Source organism: Lampris incognitus, chromosome 10 (genome assembly GCF_029633865.1).
Source record: "Lampris incognitus isolate fLamInc1 chromosome 10, fLamInc1.hap2, whole genome shotgun sequence".
Taxonomy (NCBI): Eukaryota; Metazoa; Chordata; class Actinopteri; order Lampriformes; family Lampridae; genus Lampris; species Lampris incognitus.
In genome coordinates this window covers 11,174,110-11,198,518 of record NC_079220.1, presented here as the reverse complement: position 1 = coordinate 11,198,518, position 24,409 = coordinate 11,174,110, and the positions used below count along the sequence as shown (strand labels likewise).

The following is a 24,409-nucleotide window of genomic DNA, read 5'->3' as shown; positions in this document are numbered from 1 at the left end:
CAATGCTGAGAGCTGCAGAAGATGCCTTTCCTCAAGCTAAGACGCTCTGACATATCTTTATAATATCCAGGTCACGATAACAAAAAAATATGTGGAGTCTTCACATGCTCCTCTTATCTAAGTGAAGCCCTGACACCAAGGAGGACGTTTGCATAGTCAGGGATTTGCACGCGTAACCCGGCCATGAAAAATAGAGTACATTTGAACGTCCCATTTTCCGCATATCTACAATGCAACTGAAAAATTTCTTTTTTTCTTTTTTTTTGGACAAAACTTTGCAGAATTAGGTCCAATGTCTCAGAAATAAAGGTTGCATGCAGCTTTAAATTACACGTCAAACTGAGCATTTACCCAAACTCTTGGTTTGGGTAAATAACATTCTGTTTGATTAATTATCATATGATAAGGGGTTGTTTTGTTTTGGGGGGGGGTTTGCACGGTTGTAAAAGATACTGCTCCAAATTGGCATGAAAGCCTTTGAAAGGCGTAATTAATGGACCGAACACGACTGAGAAGCTATCTCACGTACTTTGGGGCCGTGCTCACGTACGTCGGGTGCATACCAGGGGAGTCTCAAGGACCTCACCACTCCTGCTAAATGACTCAACCCATGCTGGTGGTCAGGTGTTCTGCAGGGGGGGAGTGGAGCCAACAGGAATCCTTAACACCCGGAGGAGGAACGCTCTGAACAACGCCCGCGGATCTCTGACACAACACCGCTGTGTGGGGAACATGCACCTGCTATCATTCAGCTCCCGGGCAAACAACATCTGTGATTGCAGACAAAAGAATTCCAAGTCGTACTTTGCGGCGGTACTTATGACAACACTGACTAATGCGTGACGGTGCTCTCTGTTTGATGTGTGAGGTTCAGATATCCACACTGAGTCCGCAGGGGCCTCGAGGCTGTAGGGCCCTATGGGATGAAAACCGGAAAGCAAACTAGCCGCCCTGTGATTATCCCAAGGTCTCCATCGTGGAACACAAAGGGCTTTTTCCAAATAGCAGGGGACACAATAAAACTGGGCAATGTTACACCAGCCACGGAGAGGGAGGGGCGACGCTCGATGTTGATTACGGAGACTGTAGGGTCATCAGCAAACGCTGCTATATAAATTTCTCACTCTAAATGCCGACGCGGACAAATTAAAATCAATTGGCAGGCGGATCGGTTCATATAGAGCGATCAGTGTTTTGCCATCAAGAAATGACAAAATGAGAAGATGGTAGGTCTCATCAGCAACAACGAGGACTCATCGTACAGAGCGGAGGTGGATAAGCTGGTGGTGAGGCGCAAAAACAACAACCTCTTCCTAAACATAGGAAAAGCTAAGGGGGTCATTACTGACTTTAGGAAGACCAGCGCCCACCATGCCCCTCTGACCATCAATGGCGTGGACGTGGAGAGAGTTAGCAGTGTTAAGTTCCTGGGAGTTCACATCACAGAGGACCTCTCCTGGTCCCCACATGTCACTGTGCTCTGCAAGAAGGCCCAGCAGCATCTCCACTTCCTGCGGTGTCTGAAGAAGGTGAGTCTCCCCCCACCCATCCTCATTACATTCTACAGAGGCACCATAGAGAGCATCCTGACCAGATGTATCACTGTCTGGCATGGGACCTGCAAGGCCTCCGACCACAAATCCCTGCAGCGGATAGTGGAGACAGCTGGAAAGATCATAGGAACTGCTCTCCCATCCATCCAGGCCACGGTGCACCCAGAAGGCCCTCAGCATCGTGAAGGACCCCACCCACCCTTCCCATATCCACTTCACCCTCTTACCCTGTGGCAGGAGGTACCGGAGCATCCGTGCTGCCTCCGCCAGACTATGCAACAGTTTCATTCCTCAGGCTGTGAGGTTCCTCAACAGCCTGAACCCTCAGACCTTCAACCAAATGACTTTTTGACCGTCTTACTCACCGTCCGTGTCAGGTGTGCTTGTGATGTTTCGGTCCGTGAAGTGATTTTTGCTTTTAATGCACTTTTTGTTTTTAATATTTATTGTGCGTTATCTGTTTTTATGTGACACTGTGGTCCTTGTGAAACATAATTTCGTTCCCTTGTATGTACGAGACACGCGTATGAGGCAATGACAGTAAAAGTAGTCCAAGTCTATAAGTTAAGACGGTCTTACTTGGGGACCCTAACAAGAAGCCGATGGAGGAGCCACAGGGCCTCGACCATCTACCTCACTGTCCCAACCATAACGTCAACCCCTCGGCTCAACGATGGGAAAACGGGTCCAGTGCATAGAAGCGTCACATGATCTGGATCAAACCCAGTTCATGCGTTAGTTGCACACAAAAATTAAAAAAAATCCTCCATACTTAGAGCCCCGTGTCTTACATAACCTTTATTTTAGAAGTGCCGTTACTGAAGGACACTTCATCCTGTCTTTTGTAAGCCCTGCTCGCCAAACACACCTTTTCTGACTTGCATTTGGCACAAGACCTGAACCAAGTCAGCCACACAAAAACACCAGAGGTGATCCATCGCTTTTTGACAGCGAGGCCGATAAAAGGATTCTAAGGAGGTTGAGAGGCGGCGAGTTTTTGGCGGCTTCCTGCGGCGGCAGCTGCATCGGCCACTCCTGCTTTAACGGAGACGCTTACGTAACGCCGGAACTACCGCACCGGCACCACAGGGGTCCGTGCACAAAGGCGGAGAGACCCACGAGCTTCATAATTACCCGCAATAAGACCACGGCTTCCGGTACAAGCGGAACGTGTCAGTCAAGAGTACAAATGAATGAGTCAGGAGCGCCATCTCGTGGTCACAATTGGAACAACATACAATGATGAACTGAATTAAACCGTGTAGTTTCAACAGTGGCTCTATTCCGGCATTACCTAAGGTTTATAAGAAACACTCCAACACAGATTCAATGTAAAAAAAAAAACCTTTATTTTATTCCAAAGAATCAACCACAGTCAATGTTCACTTCAAAACACTTAAAAACAAGAACCTCACACAAAGTCAACCCACAGACGCTAAATTCAGATTCAACTCTCCAGCTCTCACTTTTCTCCACAGACTTCCTTATTATACATTCCACCATTTCATCAGATTGCCTTCTCCACAAACTAGTGATTTCAAACTCGGAGCCATCAGGGATTATATGCATGTAGCCCCCTCCATCAATTGATTCACGTAATTTCACAAACCCGTAAGCCGTCAGACAGGCGGTGATAAGTGAAATCAGATGGTGCAGAGGTTAGATGGAAAGAAAACAGCACCCCCCCCCCCAACAGCACATGTTCTGAGACCGCCGGCCTATGGAATAAACAGTTTGAACTATGCCTTGATAATGCACAGCCTTGCTTTGGTAACGGAAAGGTTAGATAGCTACAACGTTTGATTACTTGTGAACGGACCTTCATGTAACATACTCGAACGTATTGAAAATACACAACATGCTTAAATATAGCTGGTTCTTAGATAAAATATATACACAACAACAACAACAAAAGTGTTCTGTAGCCATGTTGAAAATATAAATGAAAATCTAAATATTTCCTAAAAAAAATCCACATTTGCTTCTTACGGAAATGTGCAGCTTTAAAACGTCACTTAGAGGGGCGCCCTTTTTAGACCTGGGGGGACAGAGCCAATAAGACGGATTTAACTTACGATATGAGATAGTCGTGTTTACACAATGAGCGCCACCACCAAATGACACTTGGGCACTTGGCGACAGGCAGCCTCGCTTGATCAAGGAAACATGTTCAAACCCCTCTTCTTTAAAGGCATATTCCGCTGTTTCAAAATAAACCCCATGTTAAGAGTTAATTTCAGAGCCTACAGCCGCCATTTAACGACTCAGCACCCCGAGGAGGTGCTCTACTCCGCAGGCTGCGTCTTGTTCCTCTTATTCAGGACTTTGCGGAGGCTCTCTGGCATCAGGTAGGGCCTTTCTGGACTGCCATCATTTCTCTCAAGATCCTCCACTGAAAGAATATAGAAGAAAAACGGTGTTAAAACTGATCGACTCTGCAGATCAAACACCCCGCCCCCTTTTCTCCCCAATTGTCAGTTGTACCCTTCCAATTAGCCCACTCGTTCAAGCAGTCCCGGTCGCTGCCTCACCCCCTCTGCCGATCCGGGGAGGGCTGCAGACTACCACATGTCTCCTCCGATACATGTGGAGTCGCCAGCCATTTCTTTTCACCTGACAGTGAGGAGTTTCGCCAGGGGGACGTAGTGCGTGGGGGGATCAGGCTATTCCCCTCAGTTCCCCCTCCCCCCCCTTGAACAGGCGCCCTGACCGACCGGAGGAGGCGCTAGTGCAGCGACCAGGACACACGCCCACATCCGGCTTCCCACCCGCAGACACGGCCAATTGTGTCTGTCGGGACGCCCGACCAAGCCGGAGGTAACACGGGGATTCGAACTGGCGATCCCTGTGTTGGTAGGCAACGGAATAGACCGCCACGCCACCCGGACGCCCCATCGAAGAAGTTAAGTGAATCTCAATGCAAATTCCTAACATAGCGAAGGCACTTTGGACAGGCAAAGCCAAAAAGGATTTTTTTTTAATGTTATTGTTACGTTATTATGATTAACGTGTTCAAAACAATCCAGTTAGTCTAGAACAGGAATTACCTTGGCTCGCTTCCAATCCACACTTTTCAAAAAGCAGCAAAAACAAGTTGACAAGGCAGATTAGAGAAACAGTGGCATCTTTAATTGGTTGAGACTAACTGCCTATGTGCAGGCTGGAAAACCAAAAAAACAAAAACAAAGGCTAGAGTCTGCATTTAGGCGTTTTGAATCCCATGACTTCTCCCACCGGAGACCCAGTAAGAAGTCTCCATCGGACAGACCGCACTGCTAATCCCAGGTTTCACGGCAAGGAGGTACTTTAACGTGTACTGCAATTAACATTAACGAGTACTCGGTAGATATGACATCACGTTTGGCTTCGTAAGACGAGTGAGTAAAAACACTAAACAGTGCATCGACAGTAGTGCATATTAACATAGTAGCATTGATAGACTCCTGGGTTTTGTAGTACAACTGTAAACGGCAAACTAGGCACATAATGGGGTTCAAGTTTATACTGGCCGAAGGCAGCGGTAAAGAAACTACTTTAAAAAAGAAAAAGAAAAGGCAAAGTCCTAAAATGTCAAAATTACCTAAGAAACGGGCCATACACTCCGCGCCATCAAGAAAGTTAGTTGAGCGTTAACATCTCAACAGTTTTTCGGTGCGCACAAAGCTCCCGTTACATGTGTCGGGACGACAACGTGACACCTCGACAACACGGCTGAGGAAGACGGACCAAGTTGTCAACGGGGGAAACTTCCTGCAAGACATTTCTAACCATTTCCATCGAGGTAAACCCATTTCGGATTCGAGCGGGTTCATGCACACTCGTGCCTACGTGACACGGGTCAATACAGAACCTAGATACTCCTGAACCCAGATATTCCTACATGGCACAGGTCAATACAGAACCCAGATACTCCTGAACCCAGATATTCCTACTTGACACAGGTCAATACAGAACCCAGATACTCCTGAACCCAGATATTCCTACATGACACGGGTCAGTACAGAACCCAGATACTCCTGAACACAGCTGACAAACCCTCGTCATTACCGGAGACCCGTTTATATTCCCTCTTTAGTGACCTTAAAGCCACAATCCTGATGATTTTTGATACCACCTGCTGCCACACTGTATTTAAGACAATAAATGCCCCCAAAGTATGCTCATTTTATTGGTAATTAACAGGTAAGACCTTCTGATGTTAAGGTGCATAGTGTGTACATCTTCAGCGTGGCGGCCAAATGCTGGAAAACGAGGCAGGTGGCTGTGAGTTTGAAGACAAGGCGACATGGTTGCAGCCGGTTGGCAGTTACGGTAGACCCAGCTGGTCAAGACACCATAACATCTGCAGCTAAAACTCAAGATTCAACCATGTTTTATAGCGTCTGGCTGCAGCTAAGTTGCTGATACGACCGCTCCGGTGACTTAAGTTTCTTTTCTTTTCTTTTTTTAAGCGGCTCTCTAGGATTTAGACTGGTCGAGCACCGACGCGGTCACCAGACAAGCATCTTCAGGATAGTCGCTTTAAGAGAGACACTGAATCCCTGTCCCGGCTGAAGTTGTGCTCCGTGTCAGCAGATTCTGCATGTTGTTGGTCTGTGACCGTGTGAAAACTTAAAACAAAACATGAAATAACCATCACTACTGAATTTCGTATCACAAGTATCGCCAGTTCTTGTTTACAATTAAAAAAAAAAAAAGCGTCGCGGAAATTGACTTTGTGTGCGACCCGCACAACCTAGTGGCGGTGGACACCGACGGTGCGTTTGCCCCGTTCCGCTAATCGACTAAAACTACGCCTCCCCCCCATCTTGCGTGTGCGTCTGGTGTCGTTTCAGCGGGACATCCTCGTCCTCCGGCGGCTGAGGTCGCGCCGGCGTCCCAGACGGCTCCTCGGCTTTGTCCTTCCACAAAATCTCGTGGAGCGTTGAAGACATGTAATAAGGCCTGGCAGCTGACCCGTCGTTGCGTTCCAGGTCCTCGCCTTTTTCCCCCCCGCGGGCACATGCGTGCAGTGTTGTGAGTGTGTGTGTGTGCGTGCGCGTGTTAGGGAGGAGATGGAGCAGGAAGGAAGTTGTTATGAAGATTTCAGGACAATGAGGGTCAGAGAGCCAGCGGGAAGAGGAGGCGGAGAATTGCGGGAAGTGGAATGAAAAGGGAGGGAGAGAGAGAGAGAGAGAGAGAGAAAGAGAAAGTCAAAACAGTAAGCAAAAGGCATCCACCACAAGCATTATAGATTTTGCAAGTTAACAGTTCAACACCCGGTACCAGCAAGTTAAACAGCCAGTAAGCCACAGACTAGTATATTGGAAATTCTCCTGGCGATGTGAGGATTACCGTAATTACCATGCAATTTGAAATAAGCAACAGACCACAAAGCAATAAAGCAATCCAAAGTGTTGAGAAAAGGTCTGATTCAGTCCATCATCAAGCACTGCATCAAGTCCTAAAAAGGGTTAGTCGCCTCAAAATGTGCCTTCTCTTCATGACTCTAAATATATATCTGCACCTTCGTCGAAGGTGCGAGTTCACGTCTGCCGTTTGTGTAATCACTCTGAAAGTAATGTGTGGAAACCAAATACGAAGGGCCGACTACAGAGGCGGTACTTACAGAAGCAGAGGAAGAGTGTGTCCACACACATGGAGTACACGCTGAAGAAACCGTGGGCGATTAGGTAGGAACCAACCACAACGGTCTAGTGGGGGACAAGCGGAGGGACACACAAACGCATGGTTAATTACTGCACGTGACTGCAGATAAGAAAGACAAACAAAACGAAATGGAGGAAAAGGTAACTGTGATTATAAAAACAAAGCCGTATTTGTGAAGAACAAAACAGAAGTCGTGCGTTAATGATATGACATGGGATTGTGTGGGTGAAACCATCCTAAGGTATCTGTGGGAGCGTCAGTCTGAGGTTTTGACAACACATTTTGAAATATCGTTTTCCCCGGCCCACAGCAGTGCAACACAAAGACAAAAACACATATCCAAAAAACTACAAGAACACACATATTTAAACTAACACATATGTCCAAACTAAAAAAAAAAAATCACTGTCCAAGAAAACAAACACCAGCCACTGCTGGAACTGCCAGTCTGCGTGGGCTAGCAGTTAGCTTAGCCTGCCCCGCTTCTGCATCCTGTCAGACCGCCCTTGGTGTTTCCTCCTCGGGAGCAGCTCCAGGCAGGGCCGTGGTCCTTGGGCCCACCGGACGCAGCAGACCAGACTCCCTCAGCTGATCCAACACCAGCTCTCCCAGCCAGACACCCTCAACACACCTCCCCGCACTCCACACAATGACAAAAATACAGTCAACGCCAGGCGAGGCCGCTGCTGGACCGCCCTCCGTGTTATCGGAACTGCCGGTCTGCGTGGGCTAGCAGTTAGCTTAGCCTGCCCCGCTTCCGCATCCTGTCAGACCGCCCTTGGTGTTTCCTCCTCGGGAGCAGCTCCAGGCAGGGCTGTTGTCCCTGGGCCCACAGGACGCAGCAGACCAAGCTCTCCCAGCTGATCCAGCGCCAGCTCTCCCAGCCATCAAACGAAGACAAACTCAGATGAAGACGTGGACAAAAACACTGCATGGACGGTACTGGGCGAGGCCGCCGCAAACATGAATTCGCACCGCCATCCTTCCCACACCGGAGCAGACATTTACATAACGGCCAGATCAGAATACCTCATGTACTGATATTAAGAAACAGGCCTTATCTGTAAGAAATGTCATTGTTTCAGACGGTCAGTATACATTTTATAATCCATTCATCGGGTGAAAATTTTGTCACATGAACGCTCCTTCCGATTACTTCCTACTTTCAGAATACTTGGTAAACACACTTGCCCAACTCGAGGTAAGTGATGTTTACTAGCTTCTGGTATATCGTGCGTTTTTTGTTTTCGGATGACTTGCTTCGGAGCACGTGAAGAGGAAACCCCATCTGATTTTTTTCATTTGGCGTTCATGTAAACATTTTGGTGGGAACCGTCAAATCGGAGCGATTTCATTTTGAAAAAACCGAAACGCCTTGTGTAACCGCAGCTCGTCAGACGTACCAGGATGGGCACCCAGTAGTAGTGGAGATGGGGTGCCGTGTCTTCGAACGCCTTCACTCTCCCAGAGAAGAAAAAGAATGCAAATATTCCTGGGATGGAAGGACAGGAGGAGATCATTTACAAAGAAGAAGAAAAAAACCTGCAATGAAGGCATATTCAGCTAAAAACAAATATCTAAACAACAGAGATTAAATGAACTGAGGGGCCAATATTTCACTTACCAACAAGTCCCACAATGAGGAGTTTGCCCAAGAACAAGAGGAAATCCGTCACTTTGTCGAGCACGGCGACCCTGTTAAATCAGACCGAATCCAACTTCAACAACACGGAAACGTGAGTACGAGTTTCTACTTGGATGCGATGGGTAAATGTTAAGTGAGAATATACGAAGTTCTCAAAGCTCCCTGACAAACTGCTAACTGCCATCTAACCTCACCTGATCATGTTCCTCATGAGGAGGAAGAAGGCATCTCTTGCAGATGTGCAGAAGTTTTTACCGTAGATCGCCACCTAGTGACAGGAGATACTTAGTACTGTCAGGGTAAATGCATTTTCAAAATCATGAATTGTACATATAGTTTATATATATATATATAAATGCATATGCCATAAAACTGGTATTAGGGAGCAGCAGTTTACACACCATAATGTAGGCATTTCTGTTAAGGAACTTGATGAATTTCTCCAGACACCAGAAACAGCACTTCAGACAGCACAAAAGAAACTTGGCAAACTTATTTTGGGCCCCTGTGACAGTTGAGATTAAAAAAAATAAATAAAAATAAACAATTAATGACTGACAATGCACAAAAGTCAATAGAAAATCATTTCATCATGTTGGGTCTATGTTCAGAGCCGAACAGTTGCGGTCTAAAAGGGTTGCAGAAGTGGCAGATGTGCCACACAAGATAACAACATGTCCTGATCTGTACGCCGTTACAAGTTTTAACTGCAGCCTAAAGTATGTTTCTATACGGCAGGGGCGGTGTAGTTCAGGTATGTTGTCGACGGGGGCAGGAATGTTGTCAGATCTTTTGCCTAGCTCGCTCCCTTTACTCCTTTTTGTCGTCATACTGAGGCCACCGTTGAAATTTCATCAGCCTTCAGTCGCACCTCGTTATAGGCCCAGTTTCCCCGTGGTTATTGAAAACAGGAGTAGTCTCGTCCCGCTACGAGTCACCTTTCAACTCACCAGAGCGTCAACTCAACTGCATGGAACTTAAAGCAATCTTTAGAGGCAAATGAACACAGCATGTAGGAGTCACGGTGAGCCAGTCAACACTAAAATACCAGACAGTGTGTGACGTCCACACAGTCGACGGTGCTACAACCCCCCTGCATGGATTTAGTACAAGACAAAGTCACATTTTGTGGACGGAATAACCAATCAGAGAGGTACAGATTATTATTTTTGGAAACCAGCAATTCTCTGGTACAGTAAAATGAACTTTTGTCACACGTACGCCTTTTCCTTTTCACTAAAAAATGAAAACATTCATTTTCCACATCTCAACTCTTGATGGGGGAATTACTGGGCAGGCCGCCCACTGACTGCTGTGTTAAGTGGAAACACTGGCTGTAATGTGGAGATACCAAACCTTTAAGCTTGTGGTCCAGATACTCCAGGAGGACCCTGATGATCTGAACGATGGAGAGGATGAGGGAACCAAACGCCAGGGAACCTGTGTGATACCTAACACCGGGACAGACCACATTAGTTTTTACTCGATACAACATCCTACAAACGCAACACAGAACCTTTAGAGACACATAATGTCAGATGGTACATTCATTTTGTGGACTGAAGGAGTTACGAGGGGCGTTCGGGTAGCGTAGCGGTCTATTCCGTTGCCTCCCAATACAGGGATCGCTGGTTCGAATCCCCGTGTTACCTCCGGCTTGGTCGAGAGTCCCTACAGACACAATTGGCCATGTCTGCAGGTGGGAGGCCGGATGTGGGTATGTGTTCTGGTCACTGCACTAGCGCCTCCTCTTGTCAGTCGGGGTGCCTGTTTGGGGGAGAGGGGGCACTGGGAGGAGTAGCGTGATCCACCCACGCGCCGTGTCTCCCTGGCAAAACTCCTCACTGTCAGGTGAAAAGAAGCAGCTGGCGACACCACATGTATCGGAGGAGGCATGTGGTAGTCTGCAGCCCTCCCCGGATCGGCAGAGAGGGTGGAGCAGCGACCAGGACGGCTAAGAAGAGTGGGGTAATTGGCTGGGTACAATTGGGGGGGGGGAAAGGGGGGGGGCAGACAAACACACCTGAGAGATCTCCCGAGAGAAGAGAAGATTGGGAAGGCGGGCATGTCATCCGGCTTGACAAAGGCCCAATAGTAAGAGGCAAAGGCACCTGCCAGGGTCATCTGCCCCAAAGCCGTGACAAAGTTGGCACACCAGAAGAAGAGGAAGACATTGTAGAACTGCAGGCCAATCAGGTACTTATGGTAGACCGTCTCTCCACCGTAGAAGGCAAACAAGCAGTCAGACTCAGGGCAGTCTTTTCTCATTTGGCTGGTGGTGAAGTTCTGAGCACAGATGCAGGTCATACAGAGAAACACACACACACACACTTTACGACGATGATGACGATCACATACATCAGTGCATTACAGTCTGTGAGTTGTGATGAAGAATGGCGTTCACTGTTAAAACTCCAGAGATTAAAAGTTGACAGAACTCACAGCTGGGTCACACGTTTTCCTCGAGTGCTCACAGGCCGTGTCATTGAACACTTTGTAGACGGGCTCATTGGAGGTAGACAAGAAACTGACCATGTTAGTCAAGGGACGGATAACGAACAACGAGAGTACGAGTCCCAAAAAATACAAATCTCAACCTCTTGACATAGCACCGTCACTTGTTGTTAAACCACGTCTACCAACCAATCACACTGTTTCACGAAAACGCTGTCCAGAGAGCTGGACAGCACAAACCACAATGTTCAATGTTTGGGGGATTGGAGGGTGTTACCGGTCTACTTTTCCTGAATGGTCCAGGATGCAAATCTGTGACCTTGCAATTACAAGTCTGCTTTCCTAAGCTTTTGTCTACCCCCCCCCCCCCAAAGGATAACTACAACACTCAACAACAATGACGGTGACATTAAAAGGATACACGGCAGTGACGGCCCAGTAGGCAATGACCATGGCCAGGAGGACGAAGGTGAACAGGGGGTAAAAAAGGGAGGACATCACATGTGCGATGGCTCTGTGAACACAAAACCAAGACTGTATCGTTAGGGAGGAGACTGGACGCTCATCTGTATTCAAATCAAAAACTTCAAATCTCAAGTTTTTTTTTCCATCCACCATTCCATTAACTCGGCGTTATCGTGAGTCACGCTAAAATGATTTTCAAATCCATGTCAATTAATCTTTAGCTTGCATCGATCTGTTATTCCGCCCCTCCCGGTCTCTCCCTTTAACTGTGTCTCCGTGTCCACCGCTGTAATGCGCAGTCTGACCTGCTGGCCTCTTTGATGAGCGCAATGGCAATCAGGAGCCTCTTCCTGAGGAAGATGAGTAGCAGGATGATTACAACCTCCACGATGGCCAGAATGATCACTGACAGGAGCCGGGGGGGGGGAGGGGGGGGGCATAAAAAGAAAACATGAGAACATGAAGTGATGAAGAGAAGGCAGCCATTGTGAAATCAGTAAGCTCGGTGTTTTCAACACAGTATTTAGGCAAAGCCATCAAGGACAGGAGTGTGTTGGAAAGAATGCGACCAGAGAAAGAAAACCATACGTGAAAACGCTAGAAGGAGAAAAAAAGTGTTTGTCCCTTTTTGGGTATATGTGTCAGTTATGTGTGTATGTTGCATTACTCACTGAAGGCCAGCCAGGTTTGTCTGATCTGCAGGTAGACGGAGAAGTCCGTCTGGAAGCCCAGGTCCTGTAGTGTCACATCAGCGCCGGGCTCCTCCTTCAGAGCGGCATACTCCATGTAGCAGTGAAAGATACCTGCCCACGTAAGACAGAAGAAAGCCACTTTATTTTGTCATTGGATTCTTACAAAGAAACGTGTTCGCTGCATTTAACCCATCCTATTGTATAGGAGCAGTGGGCCGCTGCAGCTCCCGGGGACCAACTCCCGGTCTTCTTTCCACTGCCTTGCTCAGGGGCACAGACAGGAGTATTAACCCTAACATGCATGTCTTTTTGGTTTTCCTGCCTCCGGTGTGGGAAGATGGCGGCGCTAATTCACGTTGGCGGCGGCCTCACCCAGTACTGTCCATACAGTGTCTTTGTCCGCATCTAAGTTGGTCTTCATTTGATGGCTGGGAGAGCCACAGAATAGAGATCATACAGAAGTACCGATGACGGTCACAACGTGTAAGACGTAACGTGACGTCACTGGACCGCCGCCATTACTGTTCGACTGGAGCTAAAATCAAAATATTGCGAATTTTGCGTGTTTTCACAATGTTTTCATGGATTGTCGGTCATGATGAGTTGCGAAAATGCTGTTCTCGTTCATAAAGGGGCTAATTACTGCCATGGCATCCACTGCAGTAGTAACAGCAAAGACACCATCGAGCCGAGGACGGGTAGAATCACCCAATTCAATCGGTGAATTTTGTGTCTTTCATTGCATCACAGTAAAAAAATGTTCTCTCGATGTGAATGTTACTGACTGTATATTGATGTTTTGAGTTGAATGGTAGATTTTAATGTTTTTTCCTGCAAGGTTTAATCTCAAAGGGTCAACTTACCCGAAAAAGGGATTTTAGAGTATAGATTTATCTGATTCACCTGAAACCAAAAAGAGTTGACTCAAAGGATAAAATAACTGACACAAAATAGGTCTCGCTTGATAAAGTAGACTGTGATCCTAGGAAAAATATAGACCGGTCTCATCTTAATTGGAAAATATAAGATAGATAATTGACTAAACTAATTAGAAACCTGAACCTAAACAACCTAATTGGAATTAAAAAGGGATTCAAACCAGGGATTTCAGTATATCTAAATGTATGAATGTGTGACACATAGCTGTGAATACTTTTCATGTTTCAAGTGAATTTACACTATTTTGTCATTAAATTGACAGCTTTTTCCTTTTATAGCCCATCTCTGGTCGGCTATTTTGTTGCTCAACACTCCTTAAGAGCCTAGATCCGGTCCAGTGTGAGATAGTGACACAAGTGTTACATAATTTTTTTATTTTATTTCATCACAGCACAAAATATTCTCTCGATTTGAGTGATATTTCTAGTTTGCCCATAATAATATTTGTAAACAAAGGGGCTACGAAGAAATGGTAAGATCCCATTGAGATCGCTTCTGTGCTGATGTTTCGGGACAAACGGTGCCTATTTCGCCACTAATAATGCGTGATATTTAATACTCTTTATTGTCGATTAGGCCGGATTAACTCTCCGAAGCTTTGCATTTGTGATAAATGAACACAGATTTAAATCAATTGATTGAAACGAGACAATCTTCGTCGTGGCGCCATTGAATTACTGACAGCGCGCGATCACCGGCCACTCCAGGTAAACAACAATGGCGGACGCGCTTGCGTCTTTACGTCTTTTGTGACGCAGAACAGCTCATTGGTACTTCTGTAGGATCTCTATTCTGTGGGGAGAGCTGGCGCTGGATCGGCTGGGAGAGCTTAGTCTGCTGCGTCCTGTGGGCCCAAGAACCACGGCCCTGACCGGAGGTGTGCCCGAAGAGGAAACACCGAGGGCAGTCTGACAGGATGCGGAAGCGGGGCAGGCTAGGCTAACTGCTAGCCCATGCAGACCGGCAGTTCCGACTGTCATCCTGGCTGGCGTTCGTTCTCCTGGAAAGTGATTTTTTTTTAAAGTTTAGATATATGTGTTAGTTTGGATCTATGTGTTGTTGTAGTTTTTGGATATGTGTTTTTGGCTTTGTGTTGCATTGCTGTGGGCTGGGGGAAATGATGATAACAAAGTAAGTGTTTCTGATGCTGATGGTGGGAGGAAACCAGAACACCCGGAGGAAACCAGTGCAGACACGGGGAGAACATGCAAACTCCACCTTCTTGCTGTGAGGCAACAGTGCCAACCACTGGGCCACCGTGCCGCCCAATTGACCTTTCGCAAAGTACCGCCCCAGAATGGTGCTTGCCAATCCTACCTTACCAACGGTCCGTCAAGCTTTCAAACACACAACAAAATGCTGAAACGGTGTGCTTATGGGATCTGCAAATCTAGAGATATCTGAAAAGTTTGGAGGGGGTGTAATTTTCTTTCCCTTCCCGAAACCCAGAACACAAGAAGCGCAATGTCGGCAATAGATTTGGCAGTATAGCAGACCCCATGGCTAGCTTAATCCATCCAAAATCAACAAAAATACCTGTCTGCTCCAAGCTAAGCTTACTACTAGCTATTATTAATAGATAATACAGCTAACGTATTATTACCGTTACTTTTACCCACACAATGCGCTGATTTCTTCCTTCATGTTTTGGTGTTTTCCGGCTACTTCCTGGATAGTTCTGAAATGCTTGACGGGCAGTAACTAAGGGGGGCGGGACTTTGCGAAAAGTCAATTAAACAATACACAAACAAACCACAGGTGTAAAGGTGTAGCATGAATAGAATAAGAACCATTTGTTCTCCTCCAAAGCAGTGCAGTAGAACAGACACGGTGATAGTAACATCCAAAAGGAAGTATACTGAGCTTATTCCTTGAGAAAACAAAAAAGAATAAGGTTCCTTAGAACAGCTTCTTGGGACTAAGGCTTAGGAGGAGTGATGTAAACCCTCACCGTATCCTATGACCAGGATCACCATGACGATCATGACCCAGACCATTATTCCCGCCAGGAAGCGCAAGAGGATGATGAAGAGGAGACTGGTGAGCATGGCAATCACCAATCCTCTGGATGGAGAGAAACAAGGCCATCACAAAATCAGCAAATAAAAAGGAGGCATGAACAAATAATGTCGCTTGATTTTTTTTGAGTTATACAGCCACACTGTTGAGCAGTTTGCAGGGTTCAGGTTTGGTTTATGACATGATGATGGGTAATTTTGTCCTTGATGATTTGCATGTCCACGCCCCATGAGAGTCATAAAACAAATAAACATAAATAAATAAAAGCTACCACACCGGTGTGCTAAAATACCTCCTGCTCAGCCAAGGTGGTGTAGTTTCCAGCCTGTGATTGTCTACATTAAAAAAAAAAGTTTCTTTGATTAACAACAGCTCTAAAAGCCATCATTTGTCAACTTATGTCACTTCTGTCCTTCGAAACACGTCTTAGTGGCCAAATTAAGAGGCAACAGTTGGCACTATATTCTCAACTGGCTATTATAAGCCATAACTAAGGTCCAGTTTCCATCTAACTGATGGGGAATATTGTGGTTATAAAATTGGGAGAGAATGAAGCTGGGGGTATTTGTTAGAGGAGAACTACCCAGCCATTAGATAACAAGACGCCATGTAAAAAGAGATGACAGCCTCCTCTATTAGGATGCAAAGTCCTGCAGCCAAAAACATCGCTTTTCTTTGACTTTCTGACCAATCAAGTCGGCGATCCATTGTTTTCACACATCCGTGTCCTGGATGACAGAGAGGTGTTAAATATGTGACACTTCATTTACATACCGATCTTAATTGGCTTTCACTGGGGCCATCACAGACAACACCACCACAATGGGGCATCTTATGCAGTGGTAACCACCATCAGTGTTTTTGTGAACGAGCTCAGATTACCGCCACATATGCTTTGCATGGCGCACTGTTGTCAGCGCTGAGTTTTACGAATGTGGGGCCAATGACTTACATGAGAATCCAGTACCAAGACCGTGTGTAATCCTCAAAGATTTTCATGACCACCTGACGAGCCTCGATCACCACTGTGACATTCCTGTGGGAAAGATAAGCCTTATCAGTCATTACCGAGAGAGACAACACTCACATTATTCCAACAGCTTGGAGGGCTCTCTAGGCGATTGCATCCCATTGAGCTCATGTTTATAAAATGTTGACAGTTTGGGTAGGCAACAGCACAGGATACAGTTTAAAACCAAAATATAAAATTAAAATATCAGACTTCGTATCAAATATATTACAATATATTAAGACAAAAAAAAAGTGAAAGCATGAAGGCATGAATATTGCTGGTGTTGACAGCGCAGAGTCGCACCCTGAGGCAATGTCTTGATGCACGCTCAATAATCCAGGTAAGAAAATCACAGAGTTGAATCAGTTCATCTGGACACAGCGTTTATTGAGGAAACGTTGAGGAAAGCTACTGAGGATGCATAAGCCAGTGCATTCCTAGTGCCGGTCCCAAGCCCGCATAAATGCGGAGGGTTGCGTCAGGAAGGGCATCCGGTGTAAAATCTTCGCCAAATCAAATATGCAGATCATAGATAAGATTTCGATACCGGGTCGGTCGAGGCCCGGGTTACCAACAACCGCCACCAGTACTGATGGCCAACAGGGTGCTGGTGGAAACTATGCTACTGTTGGGAGGAGAAGGAAAAGGAAAGGGGGAAGGCATGTCCAGAGGGAGCGGGAGAGGAGGAAGGGTAGGAGTGTGGAGGTGAGAGTCCGAACGTTGAATGTTGGCACTATGACAGGTAAAGGGAGAGAGCTGGCTGATATGATGGAGAGAAGAAAGGTAGATATACTGCGTATGCAAGAGACCATGTGGAAGGGAAGTAAGGCCAGGAGCATCGGAGGAGGGTTCAAACTCTTCTACCATGGTGCGAATGGGGGGAGAAATGGGGTAGGGGTAATTCTGAAGGAAGAGTATGTCAAGAGTGAGTTGGAGGTGAAGAGAGTGTTGGAGAGAGTGATGAGTATGAAGCTGGAAATCGAAGGTGTGTTGATGAATGTTATCAGCGCATATGGCCCGCAAGTTGGGTGTGAGATGGAAGAGACAGAAGAATTCTGGAGTGAGTTGGATGAAGTGGTGGAGAGGGTACCCAAGGAGGAGAGAGTGGTGATTGGAACAGTCTTCAATGGGCATGTTGGTAAAGGGAAAAGAGGTGATGGGCAGGTATGGTGTCAAGGAGAAGAATGTGGAAGGACAGATGGTGGTGGATTTTGTGAAAAGGATGGAAACGGCTGTGGTGAATACATATTTCAAGAAGAGGGAGGAACACAGGGTGATGTATAAGAGTGGAGGAAAGTGCACACAGGTGGACTATATCTCATCGAGGAGGCGAGATCTGAAAGGGATTGGAGACTGCAAGGTGGTGACAGGGGAGAATGTAGCTAGGCAGCATCGGATGGTGGTCTGAGGATGACTTTGGAGACCAAGAAGAAGAAGAGAGCGAAGGCAGAGCCAAGGATCAAATGGTGGAAGTTGAAGAAGGAAAACTGTTGTATGGAGTTCAGGGAGGAGATAAGACAGGCACCGGGCGGTAGTGAACAGTTGCTGTATGGCTGGGCAGGCACTGCAGAAATAATGAGGGAGACAGCTAGGAAGGTATTTGGTGAGTCATCTGGACAGAGGAAGGGAAACAAGGAGACTTGGTGGTGGAATGAGCAAGTACAGCAAAGTATACAGAGGAAGAAGTTGGCAATGAAGAGGGGGGAATAGTCAGAGAGATGAAGAAATTAGACAAGGAGATGCAGTGTAAAGTGAAGAGAGAGGCGGCGAAGTCAAAGGAAAAGGCGTTTGGTGAGTTGTATGAGAGGTTAGACACTAAAGAAGGAGAAAAGGACTTGTACCGATTGACTAGACAGAGGGACCGAGCTGGGAAGGATGTGCAGCAGGTTAAGGTGTTCAAGGATAGAGATGCAAATGTGCTGACAAGTGAGAAGAGTATGTTAAAAAGGTGGAGGGAGTACTTTGAGGGACTGATGAATGAAGAAAATGAGAGAGCCTAGATCTGGCCCAGTGTGAGATAGTGACAAGTGTTGCATAAATTTCGAGAGAATATTTTGTGCTGTGATGCAATAAAAAAAAACCACACAGTTGTGTCACTATCTCACACCGGGCCAGATCTAGGCTCTTAAGGAGTGTTGAGCAACAAAATAACAGACCAGAGACAGGCTACAAAATGAAAAAACTGTCAATTTAATGACAAAATAGTGTAAATTCACTTGAAACATGAAAAGTATTCACAGCTATGTGTCACACATTCATACATTTAGATATACTGAAATCCCTGGTTTGAATCCCTTTTTAATTCCAATTAGGTTGTTTAGGTTCAGGTTTCTAATTAGTTTAGTCAATTATCTATTTTATATTTTCCAGTTAAGATGAGACCGGTCTATATTTTTCCTGGGATCACAGTCTACTTTATCAAGCTACACCTAGTTTGTGTCAGTTATTTGATCCTTTGAGTTAACTCTTTTCAGTTTCAGGTGAATCAGCTGAGTCCACACTCTAAAATCCCTTTTTCAGGTAAGCTGACCCTTTGAGATTAAACCTTGCAGGGGTCCGCAGTGGTGTAGCGGTCTAAGCATCGGCTTTGTGTGGACGCAGTTGCCCACTGGGGACTGGGGGTTCGCGCCCCGGTCTCGTCAGATCCGACCATGGCCGGACTCGATGAAGCAGCAAATCATTGGCAAACGCTGTCTTCGCGAGGGAGGCGGAGTCGGCTTGTGTTCGTCACGTGAATGTGTCTCTGGTGTGTCGGAAAAAAAACAGTGGTTCGGCTTGGATTCGCCTTGTCACGAAAGTGGGGAGGCGGTCTCCTTCGAGACTGCCGGGCGGAGAGATGCGGTTGGCGAACGCATGCGGTACGAGGGTGGGTGTTTGAATTAAAATAGGGATCGATTGGCCACTAACTTGGGAGAAAAAAGGGAAAAATCAGAAATAAATGTTTTTTAAAAAGAGATTAAACCTTGCAGGAAAAACCATTCAAATCCACCATTCAACTCAAAACATCAATATACAGTCAGTAACATTAACATCGAGAGAATATTTTGTACTGTGAGACATAAAATTCACCGATGGAATCGGGACGATTCTACCCGTCCTCGGCTCGATGGTGTCTTTGCTGTTACTACTGCAGTGGATGCCATGGCAGTAATTAGCCCCTTTATGAACGACAACAGCATTTTCGCAACTCATTATGACCGACAATCCATGAAAACAGTGTGAAAACACGCAAAATTCGCAATATTTTGATTTTAGCTCCAGTCGAACAGTAATGGCGGCGGCCCAGTGACGTCACGTTACGTCTTACACGTCGTGACCGTCATCGGTACTTCCTATGATCTCTATTCTGTGGTTCCAGTGGTGTGTGGACACTGCTTGGCATCCTGCGCATCATATTCTTCATAAACGTTATAATTCCATTAGGATTCTGTTACCCTCGTTATATGTTGTGTAACCATCCATTGCACAATGTGCGTCTTGGGAGAGAGATCCCTCCTCAGTTGCTCTCCCGGAGCTTTCTTCCTGTTTTTTCTCCCTGTTAAGGAGTTTTTTTTGGGGGGGGGGTTGTTCCTTATCCGATGCGAGGGTCTAAGGACAGGATATTGTGTAGCTGTAAAGCCGAGGTAAATTTGTAATTTGTGATATTGGGTTATACAAATAAAGTTGACTTGACTTTTGACTTTATTTTTTGGGGGGGGGGGGGGGCAAAGCCTCACTTTGCAGAGCACTCTTTCAGGTGCTGTGTGTTTTTTTTCCCCCAGTGTTAGATACCCCATCCAACAGTACATTATCCACATCCCCGTCTGCACAAATTTCACTCTGTTGCTTGTGTTTATTTACCTGGTTTACCTGGTGTGTACCATTTCATTGTGTTGTGCGTGCTGTGTTACAGTGATTTTCCAATGACTAATGAAACAAGCATTTATGTGACACATGGAAACTGTTAACGTCGGTCCTTTGCGGGGCTTCGACAAAGTTTGATTCAGCCGAGTTAACTGCTGGTCGAACCGCTGCAATACACATAATGTAGTCCTTTTTTTTTTTTTTTTTTATTGCTGGTGTTGTACTCACTTGACTGCATCCACCAAATCCTTGGCATCTCTCATGACCCCAAAACCGTCTTCAAAGAGGGAGCTGTTTCCCACAGTGATCTTTCCTCCTTTCTGGCCCAGGGCCGGAAAACACCTCCGAGTGACTGGAGGAGAGCGAAAGAAAAGAAAACTCATCACGGTAAGCTTGAATGCCGTCTCAGCGGCCCACCAGCAGCAGCGGCCTGGGTGTGCAGGACAGGAAGTGGGTGTGGATATGTGACAATGTGATCTGCCACACTGCAAATGCAGTGTGGCAGATCGTATCTGACAACTGTAGACCAGACGTAAGCTGCATGAGAACGTGAGAGACACTTGCTTCACAAAGCACAGTGTTTTTCTACACATCGTCTCTTTCCAAATTCTGTATGTTCAAGAAATACAAATTCTGACTAGATTTGGATAATTCGGCAAGTTATCCAAAACGATAAGTCAAATGGCTATGCATTTTTTTTTCTTGGATTTTTCCCCCCTTTTTCTCCCCAATTGTAGGTTGTACCCGTCCAATTGCCCCACTCTTCTGAGCCACCCAGTCGCTGCTCCACCCCCTCTGCCGATCCAGGGAGGGAAGACTACCACCACATGCCTCCTTGGATACATGTGGAGTTGCCAGCCGCTTCTTTTCAGCCGGCAGTGAGGAGTTTTGCCAGGGTGACGTAGCGCATGGGAGGATCATGCTATTCCCCCCCAGTTCCCCCTCCCCCCCTAACAGGCGTCCCCCCCGACCGACCAGAGGAGGCGCTAGTGCAGCGACCACGGCACATACCCACATCTGGCTTACGGCCAATTGTGTCTGTAGGGACGCCAAGCTGGTGATAACACGGGGATTCGAACCAGCGATCCCCATGTTGGTAGGCAATGGAATAGACTGCCACATTACCCCGACACCCTATAGTGGCTATGTATTTTAAGCATCAACTCAGCTGTTAGTCTGTAGTGTCTGTGCTATTTCTTCAAGACCCCAATATGCAAATGTGAAATGACACTGAATCTAAAACTACATGAACTCTCTAAATATGTATATGTACTTAAAAATACTCTTCACACTTTTCAGGTATTTCTGCATAATTGTCAAATGCAAGATCAAGAAATTATATTCAGTATTGACAGAATCTTCCAGATCCGAGCAGGAAGTCAGGAAACATAAAAACTTGATCTGCTGGGGGGGGGGGGGCATCCGGGTAGCAAAGCGGTCGGTCTATTCTGTTGCCTACCATCACCGGTTCGAATCTCTGTGTTACAGAGATGTTACAGACACAATTGGCCGTGTCTGCGGGTGGGAAGCCGGACACAGGTATGTGTCCTGGTCGCTGCATCAGGGCGCCTGTTCCTCCCATGCGCTACGTCCCCCTGGCGAAACTCCTCACTGTCAGGTGAAAAGAAGCGGCTGGCGACTCCACATGTATCAGAGGAGGCATGTGGTAGTCTGCAGCCCTCCCCGGATCGGCAGAGGGGGTGGAGCAGTGACCGGGATGGCTCAGAGAGCAGGCCAGGCACAATTGGGGAGAAGGGGGGGGGGGGGACTTGATCTGCTTTATATATTTTGCAACTCCATAACACAGAAACATGGGGGCAATCAAAGCCTACTCAGTAAAAGCAGTAAGCTACTTTACAAATGGAATGATACGTTATCAACTCACATGGCTTGCTAGGGGTCAGCATAGCTGGACATAGACCTTCCTGCAAGATGTTTGGTACAGGCTAGAAAAGAAATTGTTTTAGTGGTTTGCATGTTAACAAAAGCGTGTCAAAACTTTCCAAAGGTCTAAATAACATAAGTCAAAGAAACAGACACTGGCTGGATGATGGCATTTGTGGAAGGTGGCATTTATGTGGCACACTCCTCACCTTGTCTCTTGTCACCCCTTCTTTGCAGAATTTCTTGTAATAGTCAAAATCCTGCTTGCCGGCGTGAGCCTTGAAGAGAGTCATGAACTTATCAGGGCACTTCTCCACACATATCTGAGGTCGAGAGAAGCAAAGGTTAGCACAAGATACCAGTTTATTCACACGTGGAACAGCAGTCAAAACCATTCATAGGACATGACTGTAAACGAAAATATGGCACGACAGAGCGAGTGGGGAATGAATAAATGGCAACACCAGCAGGTTTATATGGATTTAAAGAAAAACAGAACTCATAACATAACATATAAATGAATCTTCTTCTTCTTTCAGCTCATTCCCTTTTTCCCAGGGGTCGCCACAGCGAATTTGATAGTTTCTAGCGGTACCCTGTGAGGGCACAGCACCGATGGTGGTCGTTGCTTGACCGATCCGGTATGGTCTTGTCAAGCCACATAATGATTTGGCAAAATTTTATGTCGTATGCCCTTTCTGACACAACCACTAACCTTACGGACGGTTACAATTTTACAATCTTGGAAAGTGAGAGGATGCCTGAGTAGTGGAGAAGTGTACTGGTACCGATTTTCAAGAATAAGGACGCTGTGCAGAACTGTAGCAACTACAGAGGTATAAAGTTGATCAGCCACAGCATGAAGATATGGTAACAGAATAGAAGGTAGGTTAAGAGGAGAGGGACGATTAGCGAGCAGCAGTATGGTTTCATGCCACAAAAGAGGACCACAGCTGTGATGTTTTTTTGAGAATGTTGATTGAGAAGTATAGAGAAGGTCAGAAGAGTTACATTGTGTCTTCACAGATTTAGAGAAATCATATGACAGGGTGCCAAGAGAGGAGGTGTGGTATTGTATGAGGAAGTCAGGAGTTGCAGAGAAGTATGTAGGAGTGGTGCAGGATATGTATGAGGGCAGTGCGACAGTGGTGAGGTGTGCGGTTGGAATGACAGATGGGTTCAAGGTGGAGGTGGGACTACATCAAGGATCGGCTCTGAGCCCTTTCTCGTTTGGAATGGTGATGGACAGGTTGACGGACAAGATCAGGCAGGAGTCTCCGTGGACTATGATGTTTGTGGATGACATTGTGATCTGTAGCGAGAGTAGGGTGCAGGTTGAGGAGAGCCTGGAGAGGTGGAGGTATGCACTGGAGAGAAGAGGAATGAAAGTCAGTAGGAGCAAGACGGAATACCTATGTGAGAATGAGAGGGAGGACAGTGGAATGTTGAGGATGCAAAGAGTGGAGGTGAAGAAGGCGTATGAGTTTAAATACTTGGGGTCAACTGCCCAAAGTAACAGGGAGTGCAGAAGAGAGGTGAAGAAGAGAGTGCAGGCAGGGTGGAGTGGGTGGAGAAGAGTGTCAGGAGTGATTTGCAACAGAAGGGAACCAGCAAGAGTTAAAGGGAAGGTTTACAAGATGGTAGTGAGACCAGCTATGTTATATGGTTTGGAGACAGTGGCACTGACAAAAAGACAGGAGGCAGGGCTGGAGGTGGCAGAGTTGAAGATGCTCAGATTTTCACTGGGAGTGATGAAGAAGGACAGGATTAGGAGCAATTATATTAGAGGGACAGCTCAGGTTGGATGGTTTGGAGACAAAGCAAGAGAGGCAAGATTGAGATGGCTTTGGACATGTGTGGAGGAGGGATGCTGGGGATATTGGGAGAAGGATGTTGAATATGGAGCTGCCAGGGAAGAGGAAAAGAGGAAGGCCAAAGAGGAGGTTTATGGATGTGGTGAGGGAGGACATGCAGGTGGCTGGTGTGACAGAGGAAGATGCAGAGGACAGGAAGAGATGGAAACGGGTGATCCGCTGTGGCGACCCCTAACGGGAACAGCTGAAAGTAGTAGTAGTAGTATTTTATATATATTTTTATATAAATATTGCATATAATTATAATAATATTATAATCCATCCATCCATCCATTATCCAAACCGCTTACCCTGCTCTCAGAGTCGCGATTATAATATATAAGTATTTTATATAAATGAATGAATAGAGTAAAAGCAAAATAACTTTGATCCATGAAGAT

At 46.3% G+C, this 24,409-nt stretch overlaps 1 protein-coding gene across 3 annotated transcripts in view; it reads right to left on the bottom strand.

Moving 5' to 3' along the window:
- Positions 1–3,204: 3,204 nt before the first annotated feature.
- LOC130118951 (choline transporter-like protein 2) overlaps positions 3,205–24,409 on the bottom strand; it is a 31,669-nt gene continuing 10,464 nt past the window's right edge. For 2 of the 3 annotated variants that reach the window (XM_056287289.1, XM_056287290.1), the window contains exons 6-22: positions 22,365–22,478; positions 22,157–22,217; positions 20,500–20,623; positions 16,369–16,452; positions 15,349–15,461; positions 12,438–12,569; positions 12,072–12,171; positions 11,723–11,815; positions 11,290–11,374; positions 10,871–11,133; positions 10,204–10,298; positions 9,249–9,352; positions 9,042–9,115; positions 8,827–8,897; positions 8,606–8,694; positions 7,162–7,246; positions 3,205–3,945 (exon numbers count right to left, since the gene is read on the bottom strand). In XM_056287289.1, the coding sequence (XP_056143264.1) occupies positions 3,839–3,945; positions 7,162–7,246; positions 8,606–8,694; positions 8,827–8,897; positions 9,042–9,115; positions 9,249–9,352; positions 10,204–10,298; positions 10,871–11,133; positions 11,290–11,374; positions 11,723–11,815; positions 12,072–12,171; positions 12,438–12,569; positions 15,349–15,461; positions 16,369–16,452; positions 20,500–20,623; positions 22,157–22,217; positions 22,365–22,478 (1,794 nt within the window). In that variant the 3' untranslated portion in view covers positions 3,205–3,838. Of the gene's footprint in view, positions 3,946–4,000; positions 6,535–7,161; positions 7,247–8,605; positions 8,695–8,826; positions 8,898–9,041; positions 9,116–9,248; positions 9,353–10,203; positions 10,299–10,870; positions 11,134–11,289; positions 11,375–11,722; positions 11,816–12,071; positions 12,172–12,437; positions 12,570–15,348; positions 15,462–16,368; positions 16,453–20,499; positions 20,624–22,156; positions 22,218–22,364; positions 22,479–24,409 lie in introns of those variants that run through there. The other variant, XM_056287291.1, reaches the window with a different exon arrangement.